The 23,613-nt window shown below is 46.0% G+C and overlaps 1 protein-coding gene across 1 annotated transcript in view; it reads left to right on the forward strand.

Annotated features, from left to right (window-relative positions):
* The first annotated feature begins 870 nt into the window (after window positions 1-870).
* Window positions 871-23,613, forward strand: part of MROH2B (maestro heat like repeat family member 2B) — a 46,049-nt gene continuing 23,306 nt past the window's right edge. Inside the window, exons 1-19 of the mRNA XM_016224125.2 lie at window positions 871-946; window positions 3,889-3,950; window positions 5,305-5,415; window positions 6,586-6,745; window positions 7,409-7,507; window positions 8,542-8,696; window positions 11,951-12,091; window positions 12,735-12,827; window positions 12,904-12,973; window positions 13,412-13,525; window positions 14,434-14,507; window positions 15,906-16,028; window positions 16,767-16,880; window positions 17,571-17,727; window positions 18,112-18,152; window positions 18,698-18,839; window positions 19,393-19,436; window positions 21,568-21,675; window positions 22,609-22,725. Of these exons, the coding sequence (XP_016079611.2) occupies window positions 871-946; window positions 3,889-3,950; window positions 5,305-5,415; window positions 6,586-6,745; window positions 7,409-7,507; window positions 8,542-8,696; window positions 11,951-12,091; window positions 12,735-12,827; window positions 12,904-12,973; window positions 13,412-13,525; window positions 14,434-14,507; window positions 15,906-16,028; window positions 16,767-16,880; window positions 17,571-17,727; window positions 18,112-18,152; window positions 18,698-18,839; window positions 19,393-19,436; window positions 21,568-21,675; window positions 22,609-22,725 (2,001 nt within the window). The remainder of the gene's footprint in view (window positions 947-3,888; window positions 3,951-5,304; window positions 5,416-6,585; window positions 6,746-7,408; window positions 7,508-8,541; window positions 8,697-11,950; window positions 12,092-12,734; window positions 12,828-12,903; window positions 12,974-13,411; window positions 13,526-14,433; window positions 14,508-15,905; window positions 16,029-16,766; window positions 16,881-17,570; window positions 17,728-18,111; window positions 18,153-18,697; window positions 18,840-19,392; window positions 19,437-21,567; window positions 21,676-22,608; window positions 22,726-23,613) is intronic.

The raw sequence follows: 23,613 nt of genomic DNA on the forward strand, positions 1-23,613 counted from the left end.
CTCGCTTTGCCCCCCACAGCGATGCCGCCTTACGCTCAGTCCCTAGACGCCCCCTGACCTCTTGCGCCCCCACCCCCTCTGCTGCTATCACACAAGGCAGAAAGAAGTCCCCAGCCCCGGTTTATGAAGTTTCCCATCCACAAAAGGCCCAATACAAAAAATAATCATTTATAAGTAAGCGTTACAAAGGATTTTGGCATTACTAAGAAAGTGAAGAGAAGCTGCTTTAGGCAGGAAATAATAATCCTTAGGTCAACTAACCTGATTCTCAGATTTTACAGTTGAGGATATGCACTTGGTCCAGGGAGGCCGATTTTTCCAGAATCACACAACTAGTTTGAAGCAGAACTTAGATGCAATTCAACTTCCTGAACTCCAAGTTCCATGTTGTTGTTTTCTTTTCCCTTTTATTGCATATATAAATCCTGCTCCGTGGGGGAAAAAGGGTATTTTGAATATACGTTGTATCACAATACCACAGGTAACCACCATATAACTCTGCCTAACTCTCGGCAAATAAATAGAAAACAACAATCACCTCCTGACTTTTCCAATCTCTATGAAATCAAGGAATTCTTTATGTACAAATATCCACAAAATTTATTTGCCTCCACTTACAAAAAGAGTAAGAAATTGATGTAACAGCACCTACATGGCTAGCTTTCTCCCTATCGATCCTATTACATACTGTTCTTTAAGATTCTAAGTGCATATAATTTCCTACGTTTTTATTTCCCTATAAGACATTAGGAGTTTTAGGGTGCCTCTCTTGCCTCTCAATACCTCTTGACCCACCAATTCTCTGCCCTTCTCCAATGAGTGGGTGAGCCATGGTGCTCGAGATGAGTCGCTGTGTCCTTGCCCAACCCAATGAACGGCCTTCGAGTTATTGCTAATGGGCAATTGGGCGAGGATCTTGGCCAGTGCTTCTCAGACTTCAGCAAACGTAAGAATCACCAGGGGTGCTCATTAAAAATACAGATTTCTGCCTCTCCTTCTAATTTACCAGGTCTGAGGTGGGCCTGGGAAGGGACGTTTTAAATAAGGACACCACGTGTGATTCCTGCTACTCAGCACTTGTGGACGCATCAGAAAATAGTGATGCTGACTTGGGAGACTGAAGATGTTCTCAAACACCAGCCTGCCCTAGACGCCTACCACAAAGACAGTGGAAAATATCTACTCAAAGATTTTGTTGGAAGCATTTTCCCTTTAAGTCTCAAATGAACTTCGCTAATGAACAGACGTTGGCCAGAGAAGCAGCAGCAGCTGAGAACTGTGCTGAGCCCTCCCCTCAGCCCCTTTCCCACCCAGACCTATCGCCTGGCGGCCGGACTCCCATCCCGCTCCCTCTAAGGTCTGCCCATTAACATCCCATCTGGACACACCTGGGAAACTGTGGTCAGACAGATTTAGGGTTAGGGGGGCATGTGGACCAGGTTTAGGTCCATACTAGTAAAGTTGAGAGCATTAGATCCAAGGGGTCTGGATAAAAGTAAAAAATAACTGATTTGAAAACCAGAAGAGAGAATAGAGTCAAGAGAAAAAGCCTGAGCCTGGAGTGAGGCCAAGTGCACGGCGGGGGTGGGGCGGGCAGAGTGGGAGGGAGGCAGGGGAGGCTTTGCTCCCGCCGTCGGTTGGACATTCCATTCAACTGCCCCTGGCAGGGGTTCCAGCCCAGTGAGCGTGCCCAGGCGGTGTGACCGACCTTCCCCAAGGGGCACAATCCCCAAGATCCCCACAAAGGCTTTACCAACACCAAGCCCGTAATGTGACCGCTGAAAATCATTCCCCAACCTGTGATCAATGGACCCACGTTTAGGGAGAGGAGCTCCTCTGGTCTACAAAAATGGTTTGACTTCCAGTCTCTAACACTTTCCTTCTCAGACACTCTGGTCTCCACCAAAGGGACACTATCCGGTGAGATGCAACCCTTTTGTTGGTCAGCAAGAGCTCAGAAGCAAGAAAATGTCACGGTCGTAGAAAACAGCCTCCTCCTCAACAGCAGCCCGTCGCTGGAAGCTTCCAGATCCTTGTGCCAATCAAGAGAGGGAGGGACTTTCATTTAGGGAACCTTAAGTGAGCCGTGTACGAGGGACCTGCCAAGCTGCTTCTTGGGCCTGTTAGCCTCACTGTTGCTGATACTTAGGTGCGATCTCTTAGCCCGAAGTAGCGAAGATATGACTCCGGGCACGGAGGGGCCTGTGGGTAAGCCTGGCCAGGGCCCTGAGGAGCCAGGGGTCGCGTGTCTGTGTGACCGTACGCGTAGGTGGGCTGGGGGATGGTGTGTGTCATGGGGAGGTCCGTATACCTTAACGGTTTTATGAAAAGCTATGGTAAAGTAAGACTGTTTCTCTCTACTCTCCCTTAACTCAAAAATAAGAAACTCACACTGACTGCAAACAACCAGTGATATACTAGGAGCCCGAGAGATGATCGTGCCTTGTCTCCTTTAAAAATGTAGCCCACCTGAGGCCGAAGTGGCTACAGCACAGAGAAAGGCCATTTCTTTTTGTCGGTGTAAGAAACATTGGAACCTGTTCATAAATTTTGTAAGAGTTTATTTGCGCCAAACTGACCACATACGCTGGGGAGCAAAACCTCAAGTGCTCTGGGGAATAACAGTTTTGCAGCTTTTTTTATGCATTTGAAATTAAGGAGGGGACGTAAGGAAGACCGGCATGGAGGTGGGAGGAAGGGAGGTGGGGGCCGGGTTACCCGAGAGTTAACAAGAGTATGTGCTCTCTTGAGGGTGGTTACATCTTATTTCAAAGGTGTGTTAACCTAGACACACAGAAACAGTAAACAGGACTTGCTAAAGCAAAGAGAAACCTTCTACAAAAAACAACAAAAATGAAAAAGACCTTTTAATAAAAAGTTGTAGGCTTGAGATGTGACTACCCCATGACTAGCCTATTTAAAATTTTATGAGCAGATGAACCCATGAGGTTACTTTCCTTGGACCGCCCCCCCACACACACCCTTATTGTCCACACTGTTGAACCATAAATACTAGAAGAATCCTTGGAAAATATTTTCCCCAGTTTTTGAGTATGGCTGACTCTCTGCCAAAAAAGATTGTGCTGAGGGCTTTGTTGTTGGACTTGGAGGCCTGGGAAAACCACCTCCAAAAATATCTCTTCTACCAACTTACCCTGTGGCCTAAAATGCTCAATTTCTTTGACTCAGTTATTTTTTAATTTTTAATTTTTTTTTTCAGTTTTCCAAAGGGCTTTCTTCAAATACAAATATTCCTGGAGAGGGCAGGTCAAAAGCTTTCAGATTATTATCAGAAAAAAGCAAGGCTCCATGAGCATGGGACCATAAGGGGGAGTGGCAGGGCGCAGAGGGCAGGGGTGCGGAAAAAGGAGAGAGAGGTGCCAGGGGAAGAGGGCCGCGTCCCACACCCCCTGCTCACACCCCGCGTCAGGGTGCAGCCCCTGGCGTCGGAGAGCTGAGCCCTGCTGGCGGGGGTACAGGCCGTGCCTACAGGGCTGGAGGGACACATAGCAATCCAGCATCTTTTATCTTCCCCTCCACTTTTTATTTTATTTTTTATTGTATTGTATTGTATCGTATTTTTTATTTTTGTTTAAAATATTAGATGTCTCCTTTTCTCCCCAGTGACCCCTTCCACCCTGCCCCCCCTCCCCAGTCCCTCTCCCCACCATTGTCCATGTCCTTGGGTTGTGCATATATTGATGTTTTGAAAAAAATTCTTAGCATTGGCTAGTTTTGATAATATCAAGTACAGGAAATATGAATAAGACAGTTTGTGACAGCCAAGAGCTGGCAGTTCAGGAGAGAGAGAAGAGTTGTCCTGGGACGGTGGAGTGATGAACAGGAGGGCTTCTGAGCACACACTGAACCTCTTCCCGTGCATTTTAGAGACTTCGGGGGACATTAACCTCACCCTCGGCATGCTGAACACCGGCGACGGTATCAACAAGGTAAGGAAAAGCGAGAAGGCCCCCTTCCCGGTGACTTTTTCTGGTCCGGGGTATTGCGACATTTCAAAGATGCCCTTCTTTGCCTCGATCCCTCTTTTTCCTGGGCTTCTTACGTGGCCACCAATCTTTCAGAAAATGCACTTACAATGGAAGTCGTTATATCGCCTAACAAGCGTGTTTGGCATTTGAAGATTCAGAGTATCCAGGTCTAGTCTTAGCCAAAGAGTGCCCCTTCCCGTGACCTCCTGCAGCAAGTGGGAGAAAGGGGGGGCGTCGGGCTCACAACACCGGGATGGCACCTCCCCCTGTATGGTGTGAGGGCTCCTCTGAGAACCCCAAAAGACCTCCCCTAGGCATCTGTAAGGAGAGGCCTTTCCTCTGGGATTTCAAGGCTGTTCTGGGTTCACTAACCTTTTGTAAAGTAACAATAGCTACCCTTCCTTGGACGCTGATTGTGTGCTCTCCAAACAATACTGCATCGGATCCTACTCCCTCCTCACAACTCCGTGAGGCAGGTACTGCGATTTCCATTTGACAACTGAGAGAAGTGAGGCACAGAGAGGTTATGTGACTTGCCTAAGAGCAGCAGGAAGACATCCAAACACAAGCCTGTCGGGCTCCGAAGCGATGCTCCCGATTCAGGGCAGCCTCCCTGGGAAGGGCAATGCCTAGGCCTTCCTCTCTTAATTCCGTGGCTCTCGGCCCTGACTGCACGTTAGAGTCTGTGTGCAGAGAGTTATTTCACATTTTAAAGCAGGCCCCGTACCTCGAGGCGACACGCTCGAGGCTGCTGGAGGTTTCAGAGCACCCAGTCTCGCCTCTTCCAGAGGCCATGCAGCCACCTGAGAGATGCAGAAGGGCCTTCAGACGCCGCATCTGGTCAAGCCATTCGCTGCCCAGAGTCTGCAGCTCTATCCAAAAATAAAAGAGCATCACTTTCTCCCCACAAAGACATGAATGAAGCAAAGGCCTCTAAACCTCCCTCAGGGGCCAGTTTCATAGCCTCGCAGCCTCTTTGGGAATGGCATTTGTTCCTTAATACTAGTCACTCCCTGGTAGTAAGAGCAGCAATGAGGTTGACGGGCATTTCCATTCCCCTGTGTGCCTATGACAGTGATCTCCAGGGGACTTTGATAGTCAGGCAGCCCACCCCTCCTTCGGTTAGGTTTTGCTCTTCCTGGAAGCCTTTGGGCCCTGAAGAAGCATGTTATGTCCAGGAAGCCCTGACTAAGATGCACGCAATCTGGGGGGCAGGAGAGATCCATTGCTTAGTTTCACGGTGTTATCCACTCGGGTTCCATGTGGTTCCTTTAGCCGTGCAACTCACACTTCTGTTTCCCTCGTCTGTTCACAGGAAGACATTTACAGTCACCTCACTTCCGTTATTCAGAACAGTGACATTCTGGATGACGCCATTGTCCAAAGGCTGATTTATTACGCATCTAAGGACATGAGAGACAACAATGTAAGTTTGATTGTTGGTGATGAGTCAGTGTCACGGCCAACAACAGGTCTCTCAGTGACCCGACTGCACCCATGTAGCCGTCCATAAGCTGCCAGGACCGCAGATAAAATCACTTCTAGTTGGTCTTCACGGTAACTTGTCTGCAGTAACAGGGCCTGTTATTTAGCCTTTCACAGAAGAGGAAACTGAGGCCAAGCTAAGACTTTAGAGGTCCTATTATCCAATCCACTTTTGTATGAGGTACTTGATGTTTAGAGAGATTTTTTTTTTTCCAAAGTGACAGTTATGTATTGACAGAACAAGTGATTAGAACCCAGTTTTCTTCACTCCCATATAAATTTTTATTTATGGCCTACCTATCTATGTACATAGGCACTGTATCTGAAAAAAATATTTGCAGAAATTATTTTGAGTCCTAAGATAATGGTATTTTCTTCCAGAAAGGGTTTTTACTTGCTTACCTGCCAAGGACACTAATTAATTAATCTATGATTAATTTCAGAGCTTGAGAGTTTTTAAGCAACTTCTCAGTAGTAGAGTTGATTAAATTTACCTAATCCATATAGAGGGGAAACATGGTGATGGAAGGAGACTGGACTTGGGGTGGTGAACACACAACACAGTGTACAGATGACCTGTTGTGGAATCGTGCACCTGAAGCCAGTGTATAATTTTGTTAACCAATGTCACCCCAGTAAATTCAATAAAAAGGGAAAAAATTACCTAGTTCGCCATTAGCAAAAGCAGAAGTTCCTCCAACTACCTCCAATACCAAAGCTATTGTTAGATCAGGGCTGAACTAAAACCCAAAGCTCTAGACTCTTAGCCCCAGTTTCCTCTCCTCGTGGCCTTTCCGTCACAGTAATTCAACCACAGCTGTTCACATCCCTGAATTAGAACATAAATCTTATGCTTACAGTGCCTGATCTATCGGCGAGAAAAGACGTACTGACCCCAAGTTTACAAGATTCCTATTAGAACCTAGTTTGAAAATGAACTGCGATTTCCTCTGCTTTCCCAGCTACTGACACCACCCCTGAGGCTTTCGCCCGGGTTTGTGAACAGCCTGTCCTCCCTCTGCCCCAGAGCCAAGGGACTCACAAGTGTTATGTATCCTATGTCCCCTCGTCCCCCCTCGCTCACTATTGCTGCTTTCCGTTTGTCCCTCAGGTCCTCAGAGGAATCAGAATGCTGGCTGGCGAGGTGCTGGTGTCTCTCGCTGCCCATGATTTCAACTCTGTGATGTACGAAATACAGAGTAACTTCAGGATCCTGGAGCTGCCCAATGAATTCGTCGTGCTCGCCCTGGCGGAGCTGGCCACCAGCTACGGTAGGGAGGGGGCCCTCGCCAGGCTCCCCTGGGAAGCAGCCGCCCTGACTCACTGTGGAAAACCCCAGGGGGGCCAACAGCAGGAGGGCAGCATCCCTACCTTGTGCCGAACTGAAGAGCATGGACAGAGGGGTTTGGGCAGCCGTGCATGGGCGGAGATGCGCCTGCTGACCGCCACTGGTCCCCACGGCTGGCTCCGAATTTGGCCGGGTTGTCGCCCAGCCCCGCCTTCCCTTTCCGCCAGCTTTGTGTTTGCAGAAGCACGTTTTCCACAGGCGTATTCTGCAAACCAATGGACACTTACACGCAGTAAGGGCTTCTTAAGATATTTTTCCTACACCACTTTATTTATTGAGCACCTATTACCTGGGCTAGGCCCTGGAGATACAGGAAAGTTCTGATGGGAGGGATGAACGGTCATGAAACAATTATCCAAATAAGTCATAGCTGCTAAACAGAGGTGCAAGTGGCTGCATAGCTATGAAGCCAGTGGTTCCTTAATTCCCTAACCGCAGCCTGGCACTGTGGTGGGGCGGGCTGGAGAGCACCCTCCCTCCTGCGCCTCCCCGCCTGCCGGCCCAGCGCGGCCTGGCCACCTTGCTGCTGGCACGAGGAGGCCGGGAGCTCCCAGCCCGAGGCCAGCGCCTGCCTGCTCTCCCCCAGCGTCCCAGAGCATCCCCTTCATGATGATGACGCTGCTCACCATGCAGACCATGCTGCGGCTGGCCGAGGAGGACAGCATGAAGGCGGCCTTCTGCGTCGGTGGGTACCCTGCGCCCCCGCTGGGGCCAGGCCGCGAACTGAGCACACCGCTCGCTTCCCTTTCCTTTGCCCCCTTCCTGTCCTTTCCAAGAGCTGCTGTTTATCGGGTGCCTGCCGTGTGGAAGGCCCTCTGCATCTGATGCAAACACGTATCGGTCAGTGGCCCACAGGGCATCGTTGTAGGCCCAAGGTCCTTTTAAATTAAAAGGAAAACAGACACACAGGAAGACATGCAAATGAGAAGTGTACAGGTCGATGGGCTGGAACAAAGTGAGTGTATCCATTTGACCATCCCTCAGGTCAAGAAGTGGGGCACTGCTAATACCCCAGATGTCCCCCTCTTTTCCCCCGGCCGTCACTCCATTCTCACAATCTTGACGTTTAACAGCATAGATTAGTTTTGCCCGTTTGTGAGATTCACACATGTTGTTTTGTGTAGGTGTAGTCTATTTTCACTTCTGTATACTATCATGTGTCTACACTACAATTTAGTTTTCCATTCCATCTGTTGGCAGATATTTGGAGTGTTTTCTGTTTGAGGCTATCACACACACACACACACACACACACACACACACACACAGCCCTAACATGAAACATTCTTGTACAACTTTCTAGTGCCTATATGTACGCATGTCTAATGATTGTATATATACCTTGGGATGGAATTTCTGGGACACAGAGATCACATATTCAGCTTTGGTAGATAGTGCCGAGTACTTTTTCCCAGTATTGGTATCAGTTCATTCTCCCACCATCAGTACGTGAAAATACCAGCTACACCTTAGTCTTGTCAACGCTGGACATTGGCTTAGATTTTGGCCATAGCGGATGGTAGGTAATAGTATCTCATATGGTTTTCACTTACATTTCACTAACATGGCTGAACATTTTTTATATGTTTATTTAGTAGAGTTATTAGATCTTATAGAAACTATTATACTGTATTTGCTATTCCTCCCTACTCTCAAATTACTTGACGGTCCTTCCCACCCTTATATTTTTCTCAGTCTGTCATTGTTTTTAAAATGCAGCCCTTGAGAAGTTCAGCAAGGCCATTTACAAGTATGTGAACCACTGGCGAGATTTCCCCTATCCCAGGCTGGATGCCAACCGACTGTCTGACAAGATCTTCATGCTGTTCCGCTATATAATGGACAAGTGGGCCCCCACCACCTCCCCCGCGCAGGTGAGTGGAGCCCCCGCCTGGCTCTCCTTCTGAGCTGGCTGAACTTCCTCTCTTCATATGATTATTAATCTCGATTTTTTTGGAGAGCTGTGGGTTGTGTTTTATCAGGTTTATCAAACCTTTTGTTTTTCTTATTTCAAATCAGTATTTATTCATTCTGAATTTCAATGACTGTTTATTGGGTCTGCGGAACATGCCAGGCACTGTTCCACATGCTGGGGATACAGAGATTAAACAGACAGGAGTCCCCACTCTCATGCCACTGACATTCCAGTGTGTGGAGACAACAGACAAGATAAAATGAAAAGAATAGATAGAATGTTAGCTGTTTCATATCTTATTTATCATAACCCACATTTGGGCTGAGTCACTGATTAGGAAAAACAATAGTCCACAGAAATTGCCCGTGTGTGGTTATCACAGCGAAATAAAATAACATCTAAAGAATGTGTTTGGCTGCTTCAAAAGACTGTAATTCGTTCCAGAGACTAGGTCACACAGTGCACATATATAATCCCATCCGTATCTTGCTTTAATTGCTATAATTTTTAAAAGTAGGCTAAATTATACCCTATTTAATCTCCTATTGCTATATTATAAAAGATCTAACACTTAGCTACCTTCTCCCATTCAGTTTCTTTTCTATACTCCTCCCGCCCCCCCCCCCCCCCCATTTTCTATCTTTTAAGCTGCTAAGGCACTTATTTTTTAACATGCTGGGTTGGTTAAATCATTAGCAAACGTGGAATTTTAAAAATGTCCTATAGAAGTCTTTTTTTCAAGACATCTGAAAAACAAAGTTCAGTACAAATTCGATGACTACTTTCCTGGCGTCCCACGAGAGGAGTTAGGCAAGTGACAAGAAGGTGCTTGAGGTGAGAAGGGAGCAGAGAGAGCGCAGCCTGAGCTCCTGTGATGAGCGCTGGAAAGGCTGGGACTCTGGGACTGAGCTTTTAACCCCTGAAGTCATTTTCGACAGGGCAGGTGCATTCCCCAAAGAGGGAATGAAACCCACTGAAGCCTAGGTGGGAGATGGGGTTGCGTGTGCACTTGAGAGAGTCTGGTGGGAGAAGGCGAAGGGCCCGGGGGGCAGGGACACAAAGGCAGGAAGAAATGAAACCAGAAAGGCCTTGGCCACAAAATGAAGAGCCTTGACTGCCACTCAGGAACTGGGACTTTTTTTTTTTAAAGAAATGAGACTCCTTTAAAGGATTTTAAGCCAGAGTTTGAGTGCCAGAGAAATCATTCTAATATCAGTGCTGAAGGTGGATGGGGTGGAGGGTGGAGAAAGACCAGACTGTCAGGAGGCTGGAGAAACGTTCCAGGTCATGCATGCTAAGGGCGGAGACTGGTGTAGCAGGGGCAGTGCAGACCCAAGGAGTCACAGGCTGAAAAATAGCATCCGCAGGACTTGGCATCAATTAGGCGTTTATAACGAGGAAAATGGAGGCATCTGGGATGATTCTTAGATTTCCAGCCTGAGTGATCTTGGGGCCATTAATCAAGGTGAGAAAAGCAGGAGGAATTGCGCATTTGGGGCGGTAAGAAAAATGAGTTCCATTTTAGACATTTTGACTTGAACGCCTATGGGCCATCCAAGAGGAGATATTAATAGGTTTGGGGATATTCAGGGTCGGTGTTAAGAAGAAAAGCAAAAACTAGATACACAGATTTGGATAACAGCTTTATACAAGTGACAACTGAATACATGGCTGTGGGTTGAGTTGCTCAAGGGGAGTATGTATTGAATTATCACAGGGAACACTTTGTAACCTATAATGAATGGCTATCCATTGGGCTGTACACCTGAAACTAATACAGAATAGTGTTGAGTTCCAACTGTAATCGAAAGATAAAAAATTTTAAAACGAGTATGTAGAGCGGAAAGTGTTAAAAATAGAGTTTGGGGTGGGGGTGATCAATTTTTAAGGGAAAGCAAAGGAAGAACTCACGACAGAGAATCGAGAACGTGCTGCTGAAGGAATGGGAGGACCGAGTGGAATGAGAACTTACCAACCAAGAAAGGAGGGATTTGCAGGAGGCAAAGAGAGATCCAGAATCCACTGGCATAGTGCTCAAGCGAGAAAACTCTTGAAAAGCATTCCTTGCACAGAAACGTGCTGGAAGAACCGTGTCGCTGGCACACGGTCCTGAGTGATATAAATGGTGGTTGTTATCAACCAGTAAGTTTTGAGTGTTTTTCTGTACAGCAAAACCCAGCTAATAGAAAACACTTCATGTATTATTAGGCAGAAAAAGCAGAATATAGGACTCTATATGAAAGAATGTTAATTTTTTAAACATTTGAATCCATAGAGAAAAGAGTTTTAAAAAGTGAATGTAAGAGCATATTAAAACTACACCGAGCTGTGATTATCTCTGAATATGGTGGGCAGAGTTTCCTTCATGAGAATGTTGGAGATTTCTGAACTTTTATAATCGATGCGCATTACGTGTGTGTTTTATATTTGTTCACTTTCTGTGTCAGCGAAGCCAGATTGCGGTGCACTGAGGGATAAGTGGGGGGGGGGAGAGCAAATGTGCACACTCCTTCCAAAGGCCTTGCTCTAGAGGAAGAAACGGGGGGGGGGGGTGAGGGTGGCAGCTGCTCGAAGTTGTATGGAGGCGAAGAATGTTTTAATATGAGGGAAATTTGTTAACATTGTGAAAGAAAGCGACTATTAGAGACCCAGCTGGTGTGGTTCAGCGGTTAGAGTATGAGACTGAGCACCGGAGGGTCACGGGTTCGATTCCCGGTCAAGGGCACGTACCTGGGTTGCAGGCCCAATCCCCGCCCCTGGTCAGGGCACCTGTGGGAGGCAACCGACTGATGTGTCTGCCACATCGATGTTTCTTTCTCTCGCTCTCCTCTCTCCTTGCAGCCCCCCCCCCCCCTGCCGTCCCCCTTCCACTTTCTCTAACAATCAATGGAAAAAATACCCTCACTCCTTGGGTGAGGGTAAAAAAAAAAGAAAGAAATGAAAGAAAGTGACTATTAGAGACAGGTCAAAGAAATAAAAGTGTTGAAATGAGAATCGATATAGATAAAGATGCAGATATAAATACAAATATAAACATAACTGCCTCGCGCACTGATCTTAACCTGAGCATTGTTCAAAGTTTCTAAGAAACATTTCTTGGTCGAAAGCAGTGAGGAAGGTTTGGGGGGACGGGGTTCTCAATCCCCTGGGACTGAGAAACGTACAAACCGCGCAGCGCAGAACTGGAAGCGCTCGTTCTTGCTGCCTCTGCAGACTCTGTGCATCGTCAAGGCCCTCGGCCCCACAGTGAGCCTGCTGCTGCATCGGGAAGACCTCTGCGAATACGCCCTGGGCCAGCTTCCCTGGCTCCTGAGCCAGTATAAAGACAAAGAGATGGACTTCCACGTCACTCAGGTAGGAGCCACACCCTCCAGGAGCTGGCCGGCGACACCGCGTCCCAGGAGGGCCTGACGCACCGGCCCCTGCGGGAGCTGAACCTGGGAAGTTCGGGCCGCGGGGGTCGGATGGGAGCTCCAGGAAGGAGCTGCTGAAGCAGTGAACATGGGAGAAGGGCCAGGGTCACTAAGAAACACACACGCGCGCGCACACACACACACACACACACACACACACACACACAGTGAACATGGGAGAAGGGCCAGAGTCACTAAGAAACACACACGCGCGCGCACACACACACACACACACGGGGCCAGAGTCACTAAGAAACACACACACACACACACACACACACACACACACACACACACACGTGTAACTGCAGGAAGGTGAGAGGTTTGTTCTCAGACGCACCGGCCCCTGCAGGAAGGAGCTGCTGAAGCAGTGAACATGGGAGAAGGGCCAGAGTCACTAAGAAACACACACGCGCACACACACACACGCGCACACACACACACACACACACACACACACACACACACACACACGTGTGTAACTGCAGGAAGGTGAGAGGTTTGTTCTCGCAAAACCGAAGGATTTGCCTCCCACGCCGTGTCTGCTGCTTGGCGGGCAGCGCCCAGCTAACCTTTGATTCCAGAGCCTGAAGCAGATCCTGACCTCGGTCGTCCTGTATGACATCGGCCTTCCGAGGGACTTGAAGAGAAGCATCTTCACCAACCTGCTCCACCAGGTGAGGCGCCGCGCCACCCGCCGCTGGTGCCGCTGGCCCGGTTCCGTGCCAACAGCGCCGCCCGCTCCCTCCCCAGGTGTGCAGGGTTCCCGAGCCCCCGGTGAAGGAGAACGAGGCCGAGGCCGCCGGCTGCTTCCTCGTTCTAGGTAGGCCCAGGCCCCCGCGGCTGTTAGCAAAGCCGGCCAGGTGGTGGTGATGGCGGCGAAGGGCGTGTACGCGCGCACACGCACACACACGCGCACACACGCACACACGCGCACACGCGCACACACACGCGCACAGGCGCGCACACACACGCGCGCACGCACACACGCACGCACACACGCGCACACGCACGCACGCACACGCACACACGCGCCCGCACACACGCACACACACGCACACACACGCACACACACACACGCGCCCGCACACACGCACACACAATGTTTCCGTGACACTCAAGAAGCAAGAACGTAATAAAACCTACCTGGGAATTAAGGCTGCTCTGACAAGCCCCACGGCGCTCCCCTCCGCCCATTCACATATATTTTACTGGAGGGGAAAGTGAGTTGTTATGATGCCAGTATTTCTTCAACCTGCAGCCCATTCCAACCCTGCAGACCTGATGGAATTTTTTGATGAACAAATAAGAATTAATAACGAGGTCACTCGAACGGGCATCTTGACTTTGTTAAGATCAGCTATCAATGCTGAAGGTAAGCAGGGAGGACGCCAGAGCGGTTTCGTTTGTACCAGGAAGAAAGCCAAAGCCTGCGCTTGCTCTAACCCTAACCTACGTCCTTGGGTGTTTATAGAGCATCATGTTCAAGTGAAGCTCTGTCTTCCTGGTTGTCTACAATCTACTAATTTTAAACAGGCATTTCCAGTTACCTCTTTTCTTTTATTATATTTATGGATACACTGAGTTGAGAAGGATGAGTAGAATATCTGGGAATTGAATTTAGAATTTGGAAGATCTAGTAAGCTGGTTAAGTGGCCCAATAAACAAGGGATGGGCGAGAAGAATGCATAATATTCTAGAGATTAGTACATTTATAAAAGAGCAGAATTTAATAAACTATCATATTTTTTAAATTCTGAGAAGCGCATGTTTTCATGATATTGGAATATATGTTATAATTGACGGCATTTTAAATTATAGTCAGACATTACAGTTTTTATTTTTGATGCAATATAAAATAATGGTGCCTCATAAAGTTGATGGTATCTTGGATTAATAAAATATGGTAATTTATTTCTGCTCTACATTATAACAGATTTTAAAATTCAGTCACCACTGAGATTTATTGGAAAATCAAACAAGAAATGTGAATTAGTTTCACAAAAGTTAAAGTTTACCCATTGGGCGTGATGTATTGAACTCGCTTTGGACTCTAATTTAATTTTAAACAAGATGAAACCAAACATAATAGGGAGCAAAGGAAGCAATCAACATCTTTAAAGAGTTGGAGATGAAGAAGATAGGAGGAACGTTAATAATGTAAAATGTTAAGGACAAGAGACTTTTCAATTATGCGCCAAAACTCTAATGGGTTTTCATCAATCCTAGAACATACTGGACTCCTACAGGGTCACCTGTCTCAATTTCTCCTCTGTCTTTCAGAGCCCAACTTGAGGGATCACATCACTTCAATAGAAAGTACAGTCAAAGTTGTCATGGGCGACCTCAGCATAAAAGTAAGAGAATTAATGGGGACTTCTCTTCTATTGGTGGTAGTTTAGGAGTAAACAAAACAGTTTGGACTGTTGAAAGATTTACTTATGAGATTGCTTTATAAAGAACTCTGATGAATTCTGTTTTTAAAAGAACTCCATTTTTCCCCCAAAAGATAAATCAAAATGAGATACAGTTCTAAAAATAACTTGTTAGTGATAAGGATAATATGTCTTCCTCCAAAAAACAATATCCCCTGAACCTTGCGTTCTGTGCACAGACATCCTGTTTTTCAAGCAGGGAGCGCCTGGAGCAAGTCTTGCACGAAATAGATTGCTCAATATTTCTAGATTATTTGATCAATGTTATTTCATGTTAGGAAAGACAGAAAACTTCTGCTAACAAAAATTTTTAAAAATTACCAATTGTCGTATTTTTGGAATGAAAACCGTGTTTTGTTTGGATCAAAGCCAATGGAAGAAGAGAAAATTCCCCTAAGAAGCTTTGATTGACTATGACTGTGTTTAAAATAAAAGTTATGCAATAAATAACAAGAGTGATTATATAGAAAAGCCTGACCCAGTACTTGGCTAAGCCAATTAAAGAATTGCTAGAAGATTTAGGGGTAGAATAAAAGAACACAGAAACTTTAAGGAAGGCCAGCTCCTCTGGCAAAAACAGAGAGAAGCTGGGCCTCGTTTTTGTTCACTTGGGGAGACGACTGGGTGACCTTTTTGATAATTGCCATCATGTAGTTCTGCCTCTCCATTCCAAACTATCCTTTTCTTCCCACTTCCCACCCTCCATTAAAAGACCCATTCACTAAGGAGCTAGATCTGGGCTTGCTATCCTTGAGGGAAGCAATCCAATAAATAACAGAGGCCAAATTATTGAAAACGTATCACACAGGGCCAGATATATTTCAGAATTCAGAATTTTCAGATTTTAGAAAAGCATTACCATGACAATAGCCCACAGTCAGACCCATTAATATTTCTGCAGGAAAATGGGTGGATATCCACACTACATAAACTAAGTGAAGACCACAAATAGCTTTAAAACAGTTCAGTGTGGGTTTTGACACCAATGAGTCGCCACCAAATTTTAAAAACAAAATCCCAGAAGCGGGGTGGTGTTTTTGCCCAAAGTTAGCAACATTTTATAATACGTAATAACAGAGGGTATGTCTTGGGAGCTAGGGAGAAAGATTTTGGTTAGAGAGAGCTTTTCTGGTGACCTTTTCATCGACACCTATAAATTACCTCCTGCTCCGTCTATGAGAGTAACATTATTCAATTTATAATCTTTTTTAAAAAAAAGGTTCCCACTAAATGATCCAGGAAGGTTAAAGAATAGGAGAAGCTAAATTCCCATCCCGCCCAACGCAGTAAATTGTTGCAAGTGCGCTTCCCTCGCTCTAGGTGAGAAACTGCACCCTCCTGCTCATCCTTACCATGTGTGAGAAGTGCTACATTGAGGCCCAGGAGGGCTGGCCGCTGGTCCAATACGTCTTCTCGCAGTTTGTCATGTCCAACAAGAACCTGGTAGGAAGAGGGTGCGGCTCCAGGCGCTGCCCGGGGTCAAGTGCAGTTGCCTCAGCTGGGTCCTAAAAGAAACGCGCGGGTTCGACCCCATACCTGACTTAGAAATTACATTTCACTCACCCTTTCTGATACATTCTTCAGCCTCTAGAGTTATCAGATCCCTTTCCCCGATATCATGTCTGACTTACACGAAACGCCAGGTAGTTAAATCCCAGTTTACCCTAAGGAGGAGGCAGCCCGGCCTCCAAGGCCTGGGGGCGGTGTGGACAGAGGCAGAGAAAACGAATTGTTTAGAGAAAATCGGGGACAGGGATACTTGCTGCCCTGGAGTTGGCGTCGTGTGCACGAACAGCAGGAAAAGCACGTTTGTAAGATCTCAGAGATCTTAGCAAGTCTGTGACCACTGAAGCTGCAGCCCACCAGGAAGCATTGTCTTTGAATTCCTTTTGTCCCAGAGAAAATGGCAAAGGCCTGAGAGAGAGAGGGAATGTCTTCGGTTCAAGGCTCCTCACAATTTTTCTTTACTGCTTCAGCCAGGGGTGTTTTTTCTCACCGATTCCTCCAAGAAGCAATTTTAAATGGGAATTAGATGCCGAAGACTAAGCCAATGGGCTCCATGGGTCCCCTTAGCTGAGTGACAGCCTTCCCCACCCCAGAGCCTGAGCACACAGCCACGTGCAGTCAGAGGGGACACAGGGAGGGACTATTACCAAGTCACCTGTTTCATGTTTCTTGAAGGAGAAACCAGCGAGACCTAACTCCTGTGAGGAAGAAAAGGGAGAGAAATCTGTCCGAGCAACAAGCCTCGAGGTCTTAAGAACGCTGGACCCCCTGGTCATTGGAATGCCTCAGGTAGGGGGTCTTGAATCTCCTTCCGAAAGCTCTGCCCACTCGGGAGTAAAGACACGAGCTTGTGCCCCATGTGTCATTGGCTTTCTGAAGCTCAGTGCCCAGCACATAGTAGTTCCTCAAAGACAGGTATAGAATCAATTAATTCATTACTCTGATACCTGGATAGCAGACGACACTTTATAAGTACCTCAATTATTCTTTTCTTCTTTCCTTGACATTCCCATAGCGGATGGTGGTTGCCATGCAGTGAATGTTAAACATCCCCACTCACCGGCGTGGGTGTTAAGGGCGCACGTTCTCAGGCCTCCCTTGAAGCCAATATAACCTGAACCTCGAGGGGCGTAGCCTTGGAATCTGTATTTTCCTTAAGCTAGACAACCAGAGAAAGGACTTAGAGGCCAGAGATACCTGGCACAGCCAGGAGGCAGTCACAGGCCGGTCCACGTGGGTCAGAGGCTGTTCCTGGGGCTGCGGCACCTCCCGCAGTGCCCAGAACACGTCCTCCCAGTGAGGAGTCCATCGTCCCGCCCCGAATCCCAGCAACGACCCCACGGAGAAACCCGGTGACACTCACTGCGACAAGCGGCTGAAAGTGAATGTGCTGGGCGGAGATTGTTTAATGGTTTCATTTTGATTTGGCCCGAAGAGCAAACTGATAACAAGTGGGGGGAAATTTCGTGTTTGCCACAGGTGCTCTGGCCACGAATCCTGACGTTCGTGGTACCTGCAGAATACACGGGAACCCTGGACTACCTGTTCAACATCATCCGGATTCTGATCATGGCAGAGGAGAGGAAGAAGAAGAGTGCCTCGGAGTCCACGGCCCTTGTCATCTCCACAGGCCCTGGTTTGTACCTTCAAAGACAAAGCAAGCCCTGGCTGGCGTGGCTCCTTTGGTTGAGTGTCGTCCTGTGCACCAAAGGGTTGCCAGTTCGATTCCCAGTCAGGGCACATGCCCGGGCTGCAGGCTCGATCCCCAGTAGGGAGCATGCAGGAGGCAGCTATTTGATGTTTCTCTCTCACATTGATGTTTCTCTGTCTCTCTCCCTCTTCCTTCCTCTCTCTCTAAAAATCAATAAAAACATACTATAAAAAACAAAAACAAAGCAAAACATTTCTCTTTTCTGAGACTCATTTTCAGAAAGGCTACAGGGCTTTGATCATATACCCAACCCCAATCTGAAATTTTCTAGCCCCCACGGCAATAATGAAAATGGCTTTCTCTTTCCAGTGAAACTTCCTTCACCGCAACAGCTCCTGGCCAGACTCCTGGTGAGTGAGTCATGAAAAACCAGTGTGGAATAAACTGAAGCCAACGTCGGTAACTCAGCTCCAAATAAGTCCTAATAAAAAGTGCATAAGATACTCCAAACCAAAAGAAACACTAAAGGCATAGTAAGTGTCCTGCTATGCTAATGGCACTCCTGAAAACATATAATTGGCTAGATTTTCTTCTCACTCTGAAATGCTTGTTAAACTGTACAATTTTTAAATAAGCATCGCCTGAGTTTGATCCGTAAGTACCATTCAAACAACTTCCACATCGATTGCTTAGATTGCAGTCTCTTTTTTGCCCCATGTGTATCCTTTACTCAAGCACGATTTCCACAGACTCTTGTTTAATTAATAAATCTAGCTAAGTGTTGCTAACTTTCATTGGTTTCAGCTCTAGAATCAGTGAGAATGGACTGTGATGACTCGTTAAAAGGTTAGCTAATGTGGGAATCCAGGGAATCCACAACAAGAGGAAAGAGGAACAGGTAGGTGGCCTTTTAAATACCCCCAAGTTGACCATCATTTTCTCTTCTATCTTCCAGGTACTATCTATGCTCGCCAGCTTAGGGAGACCATGTGGGGCTGGTGCAATAGGACTTTTGAAGTTGTTGCCTGAGATAATTCACCCCAAACTTGTAAACCTCTGGAAAACACGCTTGCCTGAGCTCCTGCAACCTCTGGAAGGTACACAGGAGTGGGGTCAGGTCTTTACCTAAGGAGGCAAAAACACAAAGAAATGAGGCGCCACTCCTCTGTCCAAAGCCACTGTGGTTCATTTTAGGCAGGGAGAGCAATGAGCTTGATACACAAGGTAGACAGCTATATTTCTTCCTTGATCGCTCATGTCCTATTTCTTTACCAGACACTTGTTCTACAAGAGGACCAGGTAGGTAACACCCTTAGCAAGATAAACTGGTCATCTTCTTGTGGTTAGAGAAACTCTTTTTTGGTGTTGTTCCAAAAAGTTATTACTCATCCATGCTAGAATATTGAAACATGGTCATTTCAGTAGTTACTGTTGAAATTAGCAAAAAGCCTAGATTTTATTATGGGTTGAAGACCCTCTGGCCGCCTGACCAGCACCTGACAGTTGGCAACATGGTGAATCTCATCTGAAATAACCGTCCTATGTAAAGACTAAGCTTGATGTGGGACTGCAGCATCCACTGGGAACCTTGCAAGGGAGAAACAGCCTTGATTTGGAGGCAGTTATTGCATTAATTTCTTCTATTTCTAGGAAAGAACATTAGCATAGTGCTATGGGAAACCATGCTGCTTCAGGTAAGGGTAGATTAAGTGTTGGTGGTGGGGTGATAAAATCAGCTAAAGTTACCCATCCTCACTGAAAAGAACTGGATTCCCAAGGGCAGTGATCGACATCTCTTTTTCTCAGGAAAAGGTCTAGTATGTCAGAAGCGATCACTTAAGAATTATTCTCTTTAAATCACCATAATCTGAGCGACAACCTTTAGTCTCCAATTTGATTAAGAGTTTAAGACAGTTTTGAATATTTTACTTACTAATATTTTTCTCTGTGTCTTTCTTAAATCTTCTCCAATTTTCAGGGTTGTTTTTTTCTCTCTTTGCAATTGCATTCTTTTGCCATTCATATAAAGAAACACAGACCAACATAATTTCCACTTCTGTGTCCCTAAATACAACTCCATTTCTTCCTCTATCTGCCCCTCACTGTCTTTTTCCTGATTTCTAAAAACCAAAGAACCACATTGTACACCTTTCTCAGGAAAGAAAAAGGTACTTTAGAACTGGCACCTTTCGTGCAAAAACTTTTTGGACTTCTGCAATTAAACAGTGCTCCAGATGATGCCAAATTCCCCAAATGGTAAACTTCAGACAAGAGTTATGCATTGGATTTATGGGGAGGATTTGATTTCAGAAGCCTGCAGGTCAAGGAGCCCATGAGCAAGGAGCTTGTAATCTAGCCGGGCTTCAGTTCATAAACCACCTACAGAGGAATTACATAGGGCTTCTTTTATTTATTTATTTATTTATTTTAGAATTTTTTCCAATTACAGTTTACTTTCAGTATTATTTTGTGTTGGTTTCAGATGTACAGCATAGTGGTTAGACAATCATATACTTTACAAAGTGTTCTCCTGATATTCCCAGTACCCACCTGACACAATACATAGTTACTACGACATTATTGACTATATTGCTTCCCTGTGCTGTGCTTTACATCCCTGTGACTATTTCGTAAATGGCATATGGCTTCTTCTAAAAAAGTCAGTTTCCAGTGACCTCTCCACAGCACCTCCACCTCCCGTCACCACCCCTTCCAGAATCAGAATCTCGGGGGGGGGGGGCGTGCTTGAGAACTGGCACCTTTTAAAGACCCCACAGCGATTCTTACTCAATATGAGATGTGAAGGCCACTGTCTACTCCCCTGGCCCTTAGTTCTAGGGCCCGCCTCTTCTCCTTACTCGTGTTTCTCTACCCTCCCCACCCCCATCGAAATCCCGGCCTGTGTTCCCCTGTTGCCATTTTAAAGTAACCGTTCAGACCAGGAATGAGGGTTCTTTCTCTAGGCAGAAGCCTTGAGGCCAGCTTCTTCCCCTCTTCCAGCCTTGAGTGTGCTTCCAGCCCTCCTCCAAAGGTTCTGCCTGTGCCTCCTTGGCTTAGACACCCAAGGCTGTCGAACTCTTTCTCGTCAAAGGACCCACTCACGGGAAGAGTTCCTATTAAGAAAATGCATACAGATTTTTTCACTGGCTTTGACATTAAGTGTCCTTTTCTAGACTTAAAGTAGAGAAAATATAGAAGAGAGAATAGATTTTAGAAATTGCAATGGATGTTGTCCTCCAAAAAGACAAAAACGCCTTTTTATGTATTGTTCAGTGAAAAAGAAACATGGGCTCAGATGAGTCACTGTGGCCTTGGCCTCAGAACAATTGGTGAAACTAGGAATACATAATTACTGGAGTTGAAGTTAGCAAAAAGTGCCTGTACATCTGATTGGCTCTTAAAGACATTTATTTCTTTACTCCAAAAAATGTCCCGTTTTAGTCTATAATAAAGCAAACTAACATTGACAAATGGAGTTTTTCCAAACCTGTCCAGAACTTCAAAAACGTTCACGTCAATTTAAGTTTCAGGACAGGTTGCTTTCTTTTAAGTCTTTAAGCAATTTTCATTTAGGAAGAAAGAGAGGCACCTACCTGGAGTTACTTTCAGATTCTGTGTAACTTGTTTCTGGTGGGAATTCAAAACATGGCTTTGCAAATAAACTAAGATGCAAAGTTCCAAAGGAACTAGGTGTGTCCTTTTTATGAGAAACAGAATAATCCCATTTAATATATATTTATACTTTTGAAAAATAAAGTACCAAAAAGGTACCAAGAGAGCACGCTAAACAGTCACATGTACGTCTGACTCCCGCTCCCACCGCAGTTGCTCAAAGAGTCTTTATGGAAGATTGGTGACGTGGCCTGGACCATCCAGCTGAGTCGGGACTTCAACCAGCAGATGGGCAGTTACAGCAACACCTCCATCGAGAAGGTTGGTGTCCCGCTCGGGGCCTCAGCTCTACCTGATGATGTGAAATGACTGCTCAAGTTCCAGTTCGTCTGTCCTGCAGTCAGAAAGAGGGAGGACCTGTTAGAAAAATGCTACCTTCTCTTCGCCTCACACTGGACCAAAAGTTATCCACAGGGCCGCAGCTGTCTACGAGGAAAACTGAAGTATAGTGTCTTCAAGATAGACACGTTCCTGCCCTGGCCGGATGGCTCAGTTGGTTGGAGCACCATCCCGTGCACCAAAGGGTTGAGGGTTTGATTCCCAGGCAGGGCACATACCTAGGCTGCGGGTTCGATCCCCAGTCGGGAAGCCTATGGGAGGCAACTGATCAATGTTTCTCACATTGATGTTTCTCTCTTTCTCTCTCTCTCTCTCTCTCTCCCTTCCTCTCTCTAAAATCAATAAAAACATATCCTTGGGTGAGGATTATTGGGGGGGGAAGATAGATGTGTGCCTGACTAGAATTCAGGGGTTCTGTCCTAGAGAAGGAAGAAGAATGAATACTGGAAGGCCGATAGCAGCCCTGCCAGAGCACTTAGCACGAGGCTTGCATCTTGCTTTCCACTGGGCCGGTGTTTGAGGCTGGCTACCAGAAAGAATCTACTACTTTTAACAAAAACTTGGCACTAAAAGAATCTCTCAAAGGCCAGTTCTTTCATTCTCCTGTCTCCAGCAGGCCTCAACCTGACCCTCCTCATTGTAGGAATCCACTTTCTGCTACATACTACTTATGTAGCTTTAGGCAAATTACTTAACCTCTCTGGAGGTTAGCCTCAGTACTGATCAGGGAAGGAGAGATGATACCCACCTCTGAGGGTACATTGTGATGCGGGTTCCATGGGGTGAAGTATATAAATATAAAGTCAGCAGGGTCTTGCCTTCCGACCTTTAACACTCTTGTCCTCTGTGTTCCAGAAATTCCTTTGGAAAGCCTTGGGAACCACCTTAGCATCCTGCCAAGATACAAACTTTGTAAGCTCACAGATTAAGGAATTTCTGATTGCTCCCAACCAGCTGGGGGACCAGCGACAGGTGGGACTCCTATCTCTCAGTGTCCTCTTATGACAATGATAATTATTAATTCCACCGGACAGTCTTATGATAATGTCTTACTTGTCCAGAATTATCCATGAATACAGTCAAAAGAGCCCAATGGAATTTCTCAGGAAAATGACACACCCTGTTTAAATATCAATGTTTCATTATTTAACCATGTTTGTAAAAATACTGAAAAACAAATTTTAATCTTTCTTATTTAACAAGTATCTTTTATATATTTGACATTGGCTTTATAATTTGGGTATGATCATAAACATCAAAATTATTGAGTCTACAAGCTGAAACTAACTATATATATAGTTTTATATTTGTGTTTATATATATACACACACACCAATGGTTTTTCAACCTAGAGAGAATATAAGTATAACCTGGAGAGCTTTCGCCCCCTCCCCCCCATTCCCTATTCCCTACCCTAGCCTAGGCTAGAGAACATATATAAATACGGAGGAAGGAGAGGGTGTGTATTTAAAAAAACCAAAACCCTCTCCAAGTTAATAAGAACCACCTAGTATAAAATAAGTATTGGGTTATTATATACTCTCCTCAGAAATTCCAAGGTGTTTAGGGTCTTTCTCCCATATTAAATGTCTCCAGATACCACCAGCTGAGGGCACATACCTAAGTTTTGGGTTCGGTCCCTGATTAGGGCATGTACGATATGCAACCGATCGATGTTTCTCCCTCCCCCTCTCTCTCTCCGTCTCTCCCTCCCTTTCTCTGTCTAAAGCCATTGAACATATCCTCTGGTGAAGATTTTAAAAATGGTAATAAATAAATAAATAAATAAATAAATCGCAAACTGCCCCCAACCTGCAGCAACTGTGCCCTTTTTCTGTTTCTCTTTTCTCCATAGCACTT

This window comes from Miniopterus natalensis, chromosome 3 (assembly GCF_054644295.1).
Source record: "Miniopterus natalensis isolate mMinNat1 chromosome 3, mMinNat1.hap1, whole genome shotgun sequence".
In the NCBI taxonomy this organism is placed as follows: domain Eukaryota; kingdom Metazoa; phylum Chordata; class Mammalia; order Chiroptera; family Miniopteridae; genus Miniopterus; species Miniopterus natalensis.